Here is a 13269-nt window from a genome sequence, read left to right as displayed (position 1 = left end):
ATAATCTCTCACAGTTTCAATGACTTCCTCTCTGGCAAGAGACATTTCCTGTCAGCTCCCTGGAGGGAAACCAGAAGGCCCATAAAGTAAATTCCTCCTTCAGTGAGCGCAGAGAAGTGAGAGCAGAGTACAGGCGGGCTGCTTTCTTAACTCTCGCACCATCCCATCTCCCATCTCCCATCAGGAGCTATTATTAGCAGCCAAGAAGCTGACCTATGACTAGGGAGGAAAATGCAAGTAGCAGCACTGACAGCTGCGTCATCAGCCTGGGAAAACCGGGTGTACGTTGCCCAGGATAAGAATGTGGGAAAACAGTGGGATTGGGACTCTGGATTTAATTAGGTAGAAGTGTGGGGGTGTGTTTGTGTGAGAATGTACTGGACGGTAGAGCCGGTCTACCTGGCAGGCAGGCACACTCGTAGGAATGGTCGCTGGTCTGTCGGCAGGTGCCACCGTTGAGACACTGCGAAGGTGCGCAGGGCAAGGTGGACACCTCACAGGTGCGTCCACTGTACCCCGGCTTGCACTGGCACCGGAAGGACCCGGCGCTGTTCAGGCACAGGCCACTGTTGAGACACACGCCGGGCTTTCGGCACTCGTCTACATCATTTCGGCAGTTCTTTCCCTGGTAGCCAGGCGGGCAGGAACAGTTGTAATGGTTGTTCCAGTTGGCGCACCGGGCCCCATTGGCGCAGGGGCTTGTCGCACAGGCATCTATGAGGGAGCAGTCCTGGCCTACACATTTGAAGAGAACATATATTTAGCAAAAGAATACGCAATTTCCTTTTGACACAGCAATTCTTTCAGATAAAGACGTTCACATAGCTTTACCTCTGAACCCTCTGTTGCACACACAGGTGTATTGTGGGATGCCGGTGACCACTTGGCTTTTACAGGCTGCTCTATTCAAACATGGTGAGCGATGACATGGATCCAGGTGCTGACAGAGAAGGCCAATGTATCCCGGCCGGCATCTGAACAGGAAAACACATGTCAGATTGACTCTGGCATGCAGGTTTGCATACAACACCATCTGAGACAACTCTGTGAAACACATACATATGTTCCAAGTTACAGTCAAGGCCAATGCTCTCTATTCCCACCATGTTGCTTAATGTTCTTGGATTTGGATTCCATGGTCCCCTCGACACCTTGGCAAGGCAAGTTGCCTTACTCATAGCCTGGCAGGACAAAAGCCCCCAAGTAAAGGAATGGACGGGGTCGGATTTGATTCTCATCAACTTGAGTTTCCTCATGCATTAGAATAATGCAGTCGGGTTTGTTTGGCAGAGCGCGCGCGCACGCACACGCACACACACACACACACACACACACACACACACACACACACACACACACACACACACACACACACACACACACACGGAAACAGATGGGGGATATCGCTCTTTGTCTTTCGGTGTTCACTGCAAAATGCACTCTGTCATTCCCAGCTGGAGAGTTTCATTCTCTCCATGTCAGCTCACATTCCTCCACTATTACACATTTTCCACACTAGCTCTTGCTATTCTCCTCATATATTAAAAAAGAAAAACATACCTAGAAACAACAGCCTCAAAACCTCAATTTACAATCATCTCCTGGCAGAGGTTTCACAAGTGGGAGAAACATTTCAACATCATCAGTTTAAATATTAAAAGCATGTGCCATCTTACAGTTGGTTTATCCAAGAGACCACTACATTTTCTTCTTGAATACCTGAGTGTGACCTAAAATTGCTCTGGTAAGAAGAGATAAACAAACTAACAGGGCTTCCTATAGCTCTTTTCAAGGGGTCCTTGGGGAGCTGGGACATAGTTTGGACTGGGAGGGGGGTTGCAAAGCAGTCCAGTACAAGCTGGTAACCCTACACCCACAATGGGAGCTACTGCCTGGGGACAGGCCCCCTCTTCAAACAGGCTGTTTGATGCTGATGACAGGGCAGAGCTGGCTGGGTTTGAGCCCTCCCTCGGGCCATCTCTTTCACTGGAGCGAAACCCCAGGGCAGAATGAACAATGTGTTTTCCCTTACTCCCAGTTACAGGAGTACCAATATTACGCTAAGGGTAAGTTCATCTTTTATTGTGGTTGTGTTCTTTGTGGCCACTCGACTCTCCACCCCACCGCAACCCGTTTTATGGCTCCCTGGCTTAGGGCCCAGTGCTGCTCCAGGTATAGGCTGACCAGGAGGCATTGATCTAGTTTGGCCGCAGCGCCTCTGGTGCCTGCCGCTTTGCTGTGTTGTGGTGTACAAACAAGTCTCTCAGCTTTCTCTGAAGGAATGGTGAGACAGAGGACACTGTGGGTCTATCCTTGAGGAGCCAGACACACATTACAGGACACAGTGAGACGAAAATCTCTGTCCCCTAGTACTAACTATCAAATACGAAGCAGAACTTGTTGCACCGATGTAAGGAGAACTACCAAAAAACTCTCCTGCATCTGCAACTCCCCCTCAGCGCAAAAGCCGGCTTGGCTTTCCCTCCTGACCCCCGCCTCCCCCTACACGCTGAGAGGTCAGATGTCAGAGGTCCCCAGTCTGATTGTGATGATAATGTCAGTCAGGCTGGAGAGCGTGGGGCGGGGACGGAGTGTGGAACTGGCTGAGAGGAGGAGAAGAAGGAAGAGCAACACTGTTCCAGAGGGAATGTCATGTCATATTTCCTGTAATCCCTCGTCTCGTGCTCTGAAAACACTCGCACTCACTCTGAATCCCACATCCCTGTTGCCATAGCAACCTTACAGACGAACAAGCAAGCCTGACACCCTACCAATCACCGTCCCCCACCCCACCCACCCCCGGTCCCCCTGGCTATTTGTCATGGCCTGGCTGGGTTTATTTAGAGGCAAATTAACTATGTCTGGAATCTAGGGTGTCACCGAAAAATGAAACAGAGTCAGGCACAAAGAGGGCTTTGGAACGACGGAGGGAGAGAACTGCTTAGAAGGCTGGAAACTACACCACAGACAGACTGTCAAACTCTTCTGAGGCAACTCTACACCGTGACCATTTGACTCTTGAAGAAAGTCAAAGAGCTACAGCCCTGAAGGACTGTTGAGCTCAGGCCCTCGGCTGTTTGTGGGAAGAAGACAATTGACGGCTTCTTCTAGCGAGCGTAGAGCGTCACTGTATGTGTAGAAGTGCACACATACAATTTCCATAAGCAACAGAGGTATTTAATGTCTGGTTATAGTCATGTCATCTACAATGATGTCTGGAGTTTTCTTTTTTTTTTTTAACCATGACGGTGTTTAGGAAGTTTGTCAAATATACAACTGGAGAGAATGGTGGATAACTTATTTGTCCTCCTCAACACACTAAACAGAGCAGTCAAAATACATTCTTCTGTCGAGACAGAGCCACTGCCAACATGCTACTCCCCATAAGAGACAGGATTGGAGCCCTACCAGTGCAGAGGCTATGAGAGGCAACTTTGTCCTGTTGTACCTGAGAGCTGCCTTATCAGGCTCTTTACAACCTTGCGGATTCCACAGCTGCTAGGAATGGCAGAGCAGGAGCTGTAGCGCCGTCGAGCCTTTTTGTAGAGGAAGCGGAGAGCAGGTGTGGGCTGCTGTTGTGCAATAGGCCCCTGTGTAACATTAAGCGAATGGTGACCTTCGACCCCTTGAGGAAGAACGTACGCCAGACATGGGGGAGGTCTGCAAATGTGCCGCACAGAGAGTAAGAACGGGTAATCTCTTGAAGCCATAGCACGCATGAAGGCTCACGCCAGCTGCAGTCCCGGCATCATGCAGCTGTGCACATCTGTCAGCACGACTCTGGATGTCCGGCAGTTGCCCGAGATGCTGGTCCATACACTGGAACGGCTGCACCAGGCACACCAATTCATACTCACACGCAGGCTATCGCACACACTTGAATGATACGGTCATTAATCCACAAAAGCCATGCATTAGGAGACTCTTTACACAACCTTTGGAATGTTTAGTAAAGGCATCACTGCAACAATGAAAAGCAAACACTCTTCAAACATGCAGCAATAAATACACACCCACACACAGGCAAAGACTTACAACTGGCTTGGTGGAAGGGCAGCACTATCAACTCATGAACGACTCGGAGTTCCACTGAGGAGGTTTTGTGTTTTTGTTTTTTTTAAGTGAGAATGAAAGAGAGCAATGTTGGCAACTACAGCAAGAAAAAAAAAGCAGAAATACAGTACAATTAAAATGTAGTTCATATTCTAACACTTCATCAGCCTCCTGTGACTGCTTCTGTGGGTTCCAGGGGTTTTGCTTTCCTGTCGAAAGCTTTTTTGTTTTTTTTGTTTTTTTCCCTTTTTCCAATCAATGCGTGTGAATAATGGCACCTATACACTGCTCGTGTAACGCAACACCACTTTTCCTGTTCCCCAGGTCATTGTGGCAGGTAACCTGAACTCATCCCCTTCTGCACAATAGCAGCTACTCAGGCAGAGGTCAAAGGGCAGCTCACCTGCGGACATGGAACCTGTAATCTCTGACACGGTTCATACACCCAGTTACACTCCACAAACCACCAAGTATTAAAGCCTTGTTTGGTGGCAGAAGCCTTTGCCATTTCCCCAGTAATCAATGGCTTTTCTCAGATAAATATACTAATAACAAGGCGTTAAACTAAAACCAATAACCATTTGATTAAGTATCAGAAAAAAAAAAAATCTTTTCTTCAAGGAATCCGTTTCAGTAAACTACAGATTGACTTATTTCTCCCAGTGTTTGCTTTGACTAAATGTTTTGACGGCGTGAAAAGCCACGATGGAAATGGCACTCTGAGAGTCTCGCACATAGCAGAGCACTGTTTTGCGAACCCAATCCAAAGCAGGAACCAACTCTGGGCCGTTGTGAGAGTCCATACCAACACCGCATTGCCAAGAAGAACACATCTCCACCCCCAGCCCAACCTGGAGCCCCCCCCCCCCCCCCCCCGCAAATCGGCCCTCTTCTGCTCAGCTCTCCTCAGCTTGCTTCTACTCTTTCTCAGCAAAGAGCCAGATTGGGGGTTGGGGAGCGTTTTGTGGAACCAAATAAAAGAGCTAAAGTAGTCAGAACCCTTTTGTGTGAAGAGGTTGGGGGGGGGGGGGGCAGTGACCCAAACAGCCAGTCTTTTAGGCCTGAGCTTACACGGACCAACAGTCCTGTGCTGTAGCCTGGCAACAGTATCCAATGGTAGGATAGTTAGGGACAGAGAGCAGGAGGGCGAGGAAGCCAGTGTTGGGAGGCAGGGTTTCATGAGGACAGTGGGATCTCTCCAAAGCCGTGACCTCTGACATATCCAGGTAGAATTTAGGCCGCCAGGATACTCATACTGATAACTGCGCATGATCGCCTCTATATATTAAAAAAAAAAAAAAAAAGTAGGGTGTTTAAGCTTTTCACAGTTAAAAGACCAGAGTTTAATTCAACAATGGCACTTTGACAGACAATGGAGGTATTGAAATCTCCAGGAGGTTTTCACTGCACCCCCACAGTGCATGAATATTAACCTCATGAAAATCAGAACAATTAACTTTTCTCATAGAAACACAAATAATAATAATAATAATAATAATAATAATAATAATAATAATAAGTAGGAGGTCCACTCCGCCTTTTCTATTAAGAGAGCTTAAAAATTACCTAAAAAAAAACAAAAAACGGGCTGTTCTTCTCAATGCAAGTGGTGTTTACGTGGGGAATGTAAAAAGGAAATAGTCACAGGGGATTGTCACACCTTGATGAGAAAAAGTGATCTGTTCGCTAGGCACACAATTAACTAACGGTAAGAAATACCTCATGGAATTCCGGCTTTTTTTTAGTAGAATACACTTTCTAGAGAATCATGCTTGAAATGTGAACAGAGTGAAGAAAAATAATTCCCCTCGACATTTTTGGAATTGTAAGACATTTGCCCATAACCACATTGCATGAATCCCAGGGACGAGGTCTTTCAAAGCATTCCTCATCAAACTCAACCACAGAATCCCCACCCCACCACCTAAACTGAACCAGACTTCTGGAAAACTTTAAAATGAGGACTCCCCACACAATATAAAAGATCGACACCCAAGCACGTCTCCAGGCTTTTTGACCCATTTTAACATTAATAAACTAGTTCTAAAAGTAACACTTTTGCAACAGTGTAGGATGCTTAAACACACATAATTTTATTTGAAGTGCATGACTGCTGAAAAATTTTAATATATTATATAATACCATAACACCTCAGTTCCATTGTGATAAAGCAAAAAAAATATTGAGAGAGGTCATTCAAGAGAATGGCCGTTATCTCAATTGTCACACTAAAGCACAGAACTTTATAATGGAGGGTGCGGTCCTGTGTTATTTCCTCAAGCACCTTACAAATACCACAACGAATGTCAATAATGTGGGATTCTTTTTGAAAGAATCAATTTGCTTACAGTACATTAAGAAGAGAGAATTTTCCCAAAATTAAAATGTCACTCCATTTTTAAAACATTTCAGGATAACTCCACGTGACGGAAAAGTACACTTCTATTCCTGCAAATGTCTGAGAAATGGACCGACTTAAGAAGTGAGAGAGAGGAGAAAGGAGCCTGGGGGTAGGAGACTTAAGAGATAGGTTTGTCCCCAAAGCATTTGGTTCAGACATACTATCCGTAGACACCAAAAGGACCAATAATACTTAAACCACAACGGGACCTTCCACTGCCGGCTCAACAATAATGAAATGTCTGAAATTGATTATGCATCAAGGTTATCTGGTTGTGAGTGTTAATGTGTGTGTGGACACACATTATAGGTCACAATGGCCTGGGATATTTTTTGGTCTTCTGGTAATAAATGATGAGAGCCATCCCATCACAAGGGCAATGTGACTGGTGGACGGAGTAAGCTCCTTAAGTCAAATAGACCGGATGTGCCTAGCAGGGAGGTCAGAAGGCAATACTTCCTGAAAGGGGGCCTGGGAACCACAAGTTCCACTCACCGGTCGTGACCCAGAAAGAAGAGAGAATGATGATAGATCCCCACTTTCTTAAAGGCCCCCGATCAGATATTTTTCGTCATTTCTTTAATATTGGCCCCCATGCTCTAACTATCCTTGAATCTACAGGATCTGCACCGCCTGAGCTGTGCTGCTGGATCCTGGCATGACGGATGGCTCCATCTGCCTGTCGGCTTTATCATGAGTGATATGGGCTAGGCCCTGGCTCACAAAATGTCAGAGTAACTAATTGCAAATCAAACATGCCATTCCAAGGATCCCGTTCTCAATGACACCACGCGGACTGTATTGTTTGAAACATTCCTGGGAGGACTGCCTGGGGGAACGGATAGAAGGTACGGACAATAACCTTAAAGCAACGGACGGACAGGAGGAATCTTACGAAGCATTCCACTGTAATCCACCATAAAGACACCAAAGAACAAAACTTGCCCTGAGGCGCTCAGAGTCGAGCCAACAAAATAATCTGCGTCTTCGCTACGGTCTGCAACCAAATGCATGCCTTTGAATGTGTATTAACCTTACATAAACAGAATATTGCCCTGCTCAGGATCAATGCACTGGAGTACATTTTGTGTAATTTGCAATGGGCCAAACTAAAACCAATTCAGCCACAGGACAATTGTCAACATCCATTAAAAAAATAAAAAGGGTACCTGAATCATATTATTTCAGATTTACTGTGCCGACAGGAATATGAAGCAGATGAAAAGAAAATTATCTTTCTTGAGAACATTTCCAAGTCTTTCCTTTTTTCGGCTGTATCAAATCTTAGCTGCCTGACGTACACAAATCCCTCCAAGGAGGCCGTGCTCTCCGGAGGGCAATATGGAAGAATTTGTTATCGTGGTAGCAACAGGTAATATGACTTTTGCAGTGATCGATCTGATGAATCAAATATACAATATTTGATCCATAACAAATCCAACTGATATTCATATCAAACTCCGGGACAAAGTAATGCCTAATGTCGGACCAAGCATCTCGTTCTCAAATCTAAAACTTCTTCACACCTTCCAGACCTAATTTTGTCTGAAATTTCTGGTTTCAATTTCATGCCTTATCCTCATCAATCTATTCTACTAGATTGTGGTTTGGGATACAGCGTAGGGCGGTCTTAATTTAGCCCATAGTGTCATACACTGGCTGAAGTGTTTGTTTCTTGTCTCAATCAAAATATCCCCCGGCATGTTCCAAGAACGCTGGGAATTTGCCATGAGGTCACTTAAACACAACACTCACAATTTATAGGCTACCGGGGCCAGAGTATTAATAGTATACAGAAAACCACTGTTTCATCCAATGTACAGTAGCACACAGCGGACGCTGCTATTTATCTCCTAAGGGAGAGGACAAGAGTGCAATCTGGGATCTGCCACTGTGAGCTCTGGGGGACGGAGGCAGAGAGAATGTCGACGGGAGTCAAACACAACTCTACTGTGAGAGACAGAGCATGTGCTCGGGAGCGATCTACCCGTGAGCCGCCGGCTCCGCTGGGCCACGAACTTGTCTCCCGCAGCATGGGGGCAGCAGACTGCTCAATGGCAGCACCTGGCCCTACGCTTCGCTCTTTTGTCAAGATCTGACTTCACTGGATTACCATCACAACATCCACCAGCTGTCCTCTATGCAACCCACCCCTCCCCAATACACACACACACACACACACACACACACACACACACACACACACACACACACACACACACACACACACACACACACACACACACACACACACACACACACACACACACACACACACCGAGGGCCCCCCTTATAACCCACCCCCGCCCAATCCTTCCAGCTGGATCCTCTCTGAATGACACCCTCTCAATCTGCCTAATTATCTCCCCTCCAGGCTCGCCTCCGTAGCCCTTTCCAGGGCAGCACATTCCACTGGCAGAGTGGAGGGGGCCACGGTCCTCCAACTGGACTTCCTGACTGCTCACCTAGAGGGCCGCCACGGGCACGTTCGACCCTTTCCTGTCAAGTGCAAAAAGCTGGCCGAACTGTGACAATCTGCAACATCACGAAAAGGAGGGAAGGACCACTTTTTATCCACTCCAAGACCAGCCTTGAAACGTCTGGAACAAGGTGGCAGGATTTTTTTCATGAATTAGGGACGGCTACAAACGATGCTGCTCACTTCAAACTTTGCTCAGCTGTGCAATGTGCAGGTGAGGAACCTCAGTTCACATACAAACCGTTGGGAACACGTATGACTCGGCTCGCTTACATCCTCACAAGAGAGGGGCTGCCCAGTGCAACAGGTTTCTGAGGATTACTCATGTAATCCTCGATCATATACTCTGGCCTGAGACCTTTACCCGGTCATCCGGCGAGGAGGCGGCCATCAGCACAGCCTACAATCCCTAAAGAGACTGGACAATAAGATACTCAATGATACAGAGAACCGATCTGATATTCTGACTTATGTGGAGATCAAGGATTATGACAGGAAATCGGGGATAAAATAAAAAAGTTCCAAAATGAAAGACGTAACGTAAACTTAATGCAATCCAATCCTTTTACGCTGGTAAATGGTTAAAATATCAGAGCACTTTTTTCTGAGTATAGGTTTGAATACATGAGCAGTATGGGACCCGATACCAGAACTGGTTTCTATAATGTTGTATAGTGTTCTGGTATCTGGGACAGAGACAATGGCAGTCGCGGTGCATTATACTATTGTCCCATATGAATTTTCTTGCCAAGAGGTTTTAATTAACAACCTGTTTTCACAGCCTCAGAGAAGTAGCACCACTACAATCATACAGATACTATTCCAGAAGCAATTTTCAAGTAAAATCTCATGTTCTGCACCAGACCTTTAAACTCCCATCAAATGCCAGCTTCAATACACCCCCGTCCCCCCATGCCCACCTCCATATCTGCCTCACTTTGTTGTTCCCCTTCTCCTTTCTCTTTCTCCACCCTGTTCTGATGGTGTCATGTTACAGCCAGGTAGCCGGATGAAGAAAGAATCTTTTCTGCCGTTTGGGATATCCCATTACTTTCGGCTCCCAGGGGAAGGGGTGGGGTGGCTCCAACACTCACCTCTGTCTAGGACTGGTCTGACCACTCTCATGTGGCCACGCTCCACTCCACTGGCTCGCCCAGCCATGGTACATTTACCACGCTGTGTGGTATACCATTTGGTGTCCTCTTCCCATTGCAAACCCCGTCCCACGCATCATAGTTATTTTTCTTGGCATTGAACCAGCAGGGCGATCACGCATGCAAAAGCTTCCACACCCCCTTCATATTATGCATGAAGGGCAGACAACCAGAAGAACACAAAACACGGCGCATACATGTGTCTCCTCATATCAAACTGTTGGTAAGCAACGGTCCGGCCCAGTGTTGGGCTGGCCCTGAACCATTTGCCCAAGAAACATTTTTACACTGTAGAGGGTTACCAAAGGTTTGCCACAGGCCATAAAATGACAAATCTACCCACTGGAATGGCATCCACTCGCCTAGAGTCCAGCTAATCATTAAAGAATATAGGAATCTGTGAGCGGCGGTTCCTCCCACCACATGTATGAATGACCGCCACATTGTTTATTCACTTGAGTGCAGCCATCTTCATAGGAGAAATCTAAAGGCTCCAGTCGTAGGAAAAACTATATATTTTTTTACAATTATTTTCATCCATTTTATGCTCACGCAATATAAGACCCTTGTAATACGGTCAAAGGGCAGCCAATAAAAATATGAATTTACAGTTTTGGAGGGAAGCAGCTGGAAACCACCCACTCCCCCGTCTGAAACACCCATGCATGTTTCCGAAACTAAAGGGTATAAAAAGGGACTACTGACCCCAAGGCAAACCACTGTAAGCCATTTAGCCCGACTATTGTCAAGGTTTCCCCACATACACCGCCCCCCCTCATTAGTTTGGAAAACAAAGGCTTGATCACTGTGAAAAGATGGAAGAGCGCAGGCAAACATGTTCAAAGCAGGCGGGAAAAGTCCAATAGAGATTCTGAGCAGCGCAGAGGATTTGGAAAATGGCTCCGACGGCCTTGGGAGAATAAAAGGTGTACGACCAAGGCAAATATCAGACCTCGAGTTCAACACGTCACTATTGAAAGATGTCTGGGAGGTAATATCACATGACGCATTGCGAGGCCTCACATCATAAGTTAAGTGTGACAAAGCTCTTCAACAGGTGCAGTATGAGCGTAGCAGCTGAACATGTAGACACTGGTTGATGCCAACTTTCTGTTCTGCGCCCCGTAGGCCTAATCAATCAAATATTTCTGTATTTCACCATCCATAAGCGGAAGGAAAGGGAGGAAATAAAATAACGTACAGATTGCTCCATCTAGCCTACACGGAATTAAATACACGCCTGGCAATTTGCCAACTGGGTTACTGATCAAAGAGCAGAGACAAATCACAGCAGATGATTGCATGAATGTTCCAAATCCAGATGAGGCACTTACATGCATCGAGAAGGTGAATCTATGCATGTCCCTCCATTTTCACATGGTCTGTATTTATCCCCGCATAGGAATCCTGCAAACATTGGTGAAATCAGATTAGACAAAAAAAATAAATGCAAAAAAGGAAATGAACTCAAGTTTTAACAGCTTATTTCACTTCAACTCAGCCAATGCCCCCGTTTAAGCGTGGGGCCACCGACTTCTTAAAAAAAAAAAAAAAAAAAAACCCCACCTGGATTAATCTTTCCACTTGTCGCATTTTGCGGACACACCCGCAATGCTGTCAACTTTCTTTGTTGATAAAGATTAAAGATAAGGCAACGGTTCCCAGACTGTGTGTACAATATGTGTGGGCTGAGTTAATGATGGGATTGGGCATCATTTCCTTAATTGAGTCTACTTTTTATTTTATTTTATTTTTGTACTTTTTCCTAGGACTTATTGTGTGCTATCACCGGGTGCGTTGCATTACATTTCACTGCATATATGTATGGAAGTATGTATATGTATGTGACAAATAAAAATCTTGAATCTTGAATCTTGAGTCACACCATTGTTTTTCCTGAACACTGATATCTACCGATATATATAGATAGATAGATAGATAGATAGATAGATAGATATCACTCTAAATTTTTTAACATGCCGTTAACAACTTTTTAAAACGTAATTGTTCTTCGCGTTGTGGCACCGATTTCCTGGCTAGAAAAGAATAAAAAAAAAATACAAATCAATTGTCTCTCGGCTCTTTGTTGAGGGAGGAGGGGGACAAGTATCGGCCCATCACCCCTTCAATGGGTCGCACGGATTCTCACCCTGCCCCCAACACACCATTTCAACTAATTCAATAAAAGAAAAATGTAATGAGGACAACTAAACAACACAACGCTAGTTGAGTGGGGTTTTTTTGGGGTTTTTTTTATTTTTTTTTCCCCCAGTGATGAAACTATGGAAGTTGTTCGGATGAGTGGGATCAGGTAGTTAGTGATGCTCCGATTGTTCTGGTTTGAACTGGTGAACCGCTGGCCGCTACGCACGGAGACTTGAGAAAATACAGCCCCTTTAAACGGGACGCGAAATAAAATTAAAAATTAAAAAGAAAAAATAGATGAATAAATCGCGGACGACAGAACAGTAATTCGGGTCCGGACAACAACACTTTTGGTCGGCGGGACTGTTATCTTGGTGAATCTTGATCCCAATCTATTTATTTTATTTAAAAAAAAAAATTTTAAACAATCAATCGAATGCTCGTCTTACCTTCGCAGGGAATCATAAATAATAAAACCGAAAAGAGTATCCATGGAATATTCCCTTCCATTTCGGTGGAAAAAAAACTTTCCAACGCTAGCGCAGTGTTACTGGAGGTTATACATCCTTTAGTAGTCGGCAAAAAACACAGATTAAGCTCCACGCGATCTTCATAAAGTTTTTTTTTTTTGCTGTTTTGTGTTGTTGTTTTTTTTTTTGTGGTTGTGTTTGTTTGTTTTTTTTTTCTTTGTTGCTCTACGGCTCAACCCCCTAAAAACAAAAAAGGCGCCGGGAAGCGTCCAGGTCCGACCCCCCGTTAGTATCCTCCGCAGCTCGGGCAGCTGCTGCGCGTCTTCACGGAGCTCCAGGAACTTTGGGAGAAACTTTGCTCCGGGTCCCTGCAGCCTCCGGTGCGGGACGGTATCACTCCGCCTCCGCGCCGCCAAGTCCCCACACCCACTTCGGGAGAGGGAGGCTCCTCCGCGCAAGGACAAGTAGTTCGTGTTCCCGCGGCGCCGTGGGTCTGAGCGCGCATGCGCGGAGGGGATTTCGCAATTTGGAACTCGAGTTGCTCGGAAGTGAGAGGATTCGTTTTTT

The 13269-nt window shown here is 45.7% G+C and overlaps 1 protein-coding gene across 1 annotated transcript in view; it reads right to left on the bottom strand.

Annotated features, from left to right (window-relative positions):
• notch3 (notch receptor 3) overlaps positions 1-13042 on the bottom strand; it is a 31367-nt gene extending 18325 nt beyond the window's left edge. The window contains exons 1-4 of the mRNA XM_080009261.1: positions 12682-13042; positions 11422-11494; positions 832-974; positions 400-735 (exon numbers count right to left, since the gene is read on the bottom strand). Coding sequence (XP_079865387.1) covers positions 400-735; positions 832-974; positions 11422-11494; positions 12682-12742 — 613 coding nt within the window. The 5' untranslated portion in view covers positions 12743-13042. The remainder of the gene's footprint in view (positions 1-399; positions 736-831; positions 975-11421; positions 11495-12681) is intronic.
• Between the last annotated feature and the right edge of the window lie 227 nt (positions 13043-13269).

This window comes from Zeus faber, assembly GCF_960531495.2.
Source record: "Zeus faber genome assembly, chromosome: 11".
Classification (NCBI taxonomy): Eukaryota; Metazoa; Chordata; class Actinopteri; order Zeiformes; family Zeidae; genus Zeus; species Zeus faber.
The sequence above is the reverse complement of the archived record's forward strand: the minus strand, read 5'-3'. Positions and strand labels throughout refer to the sequence as shown.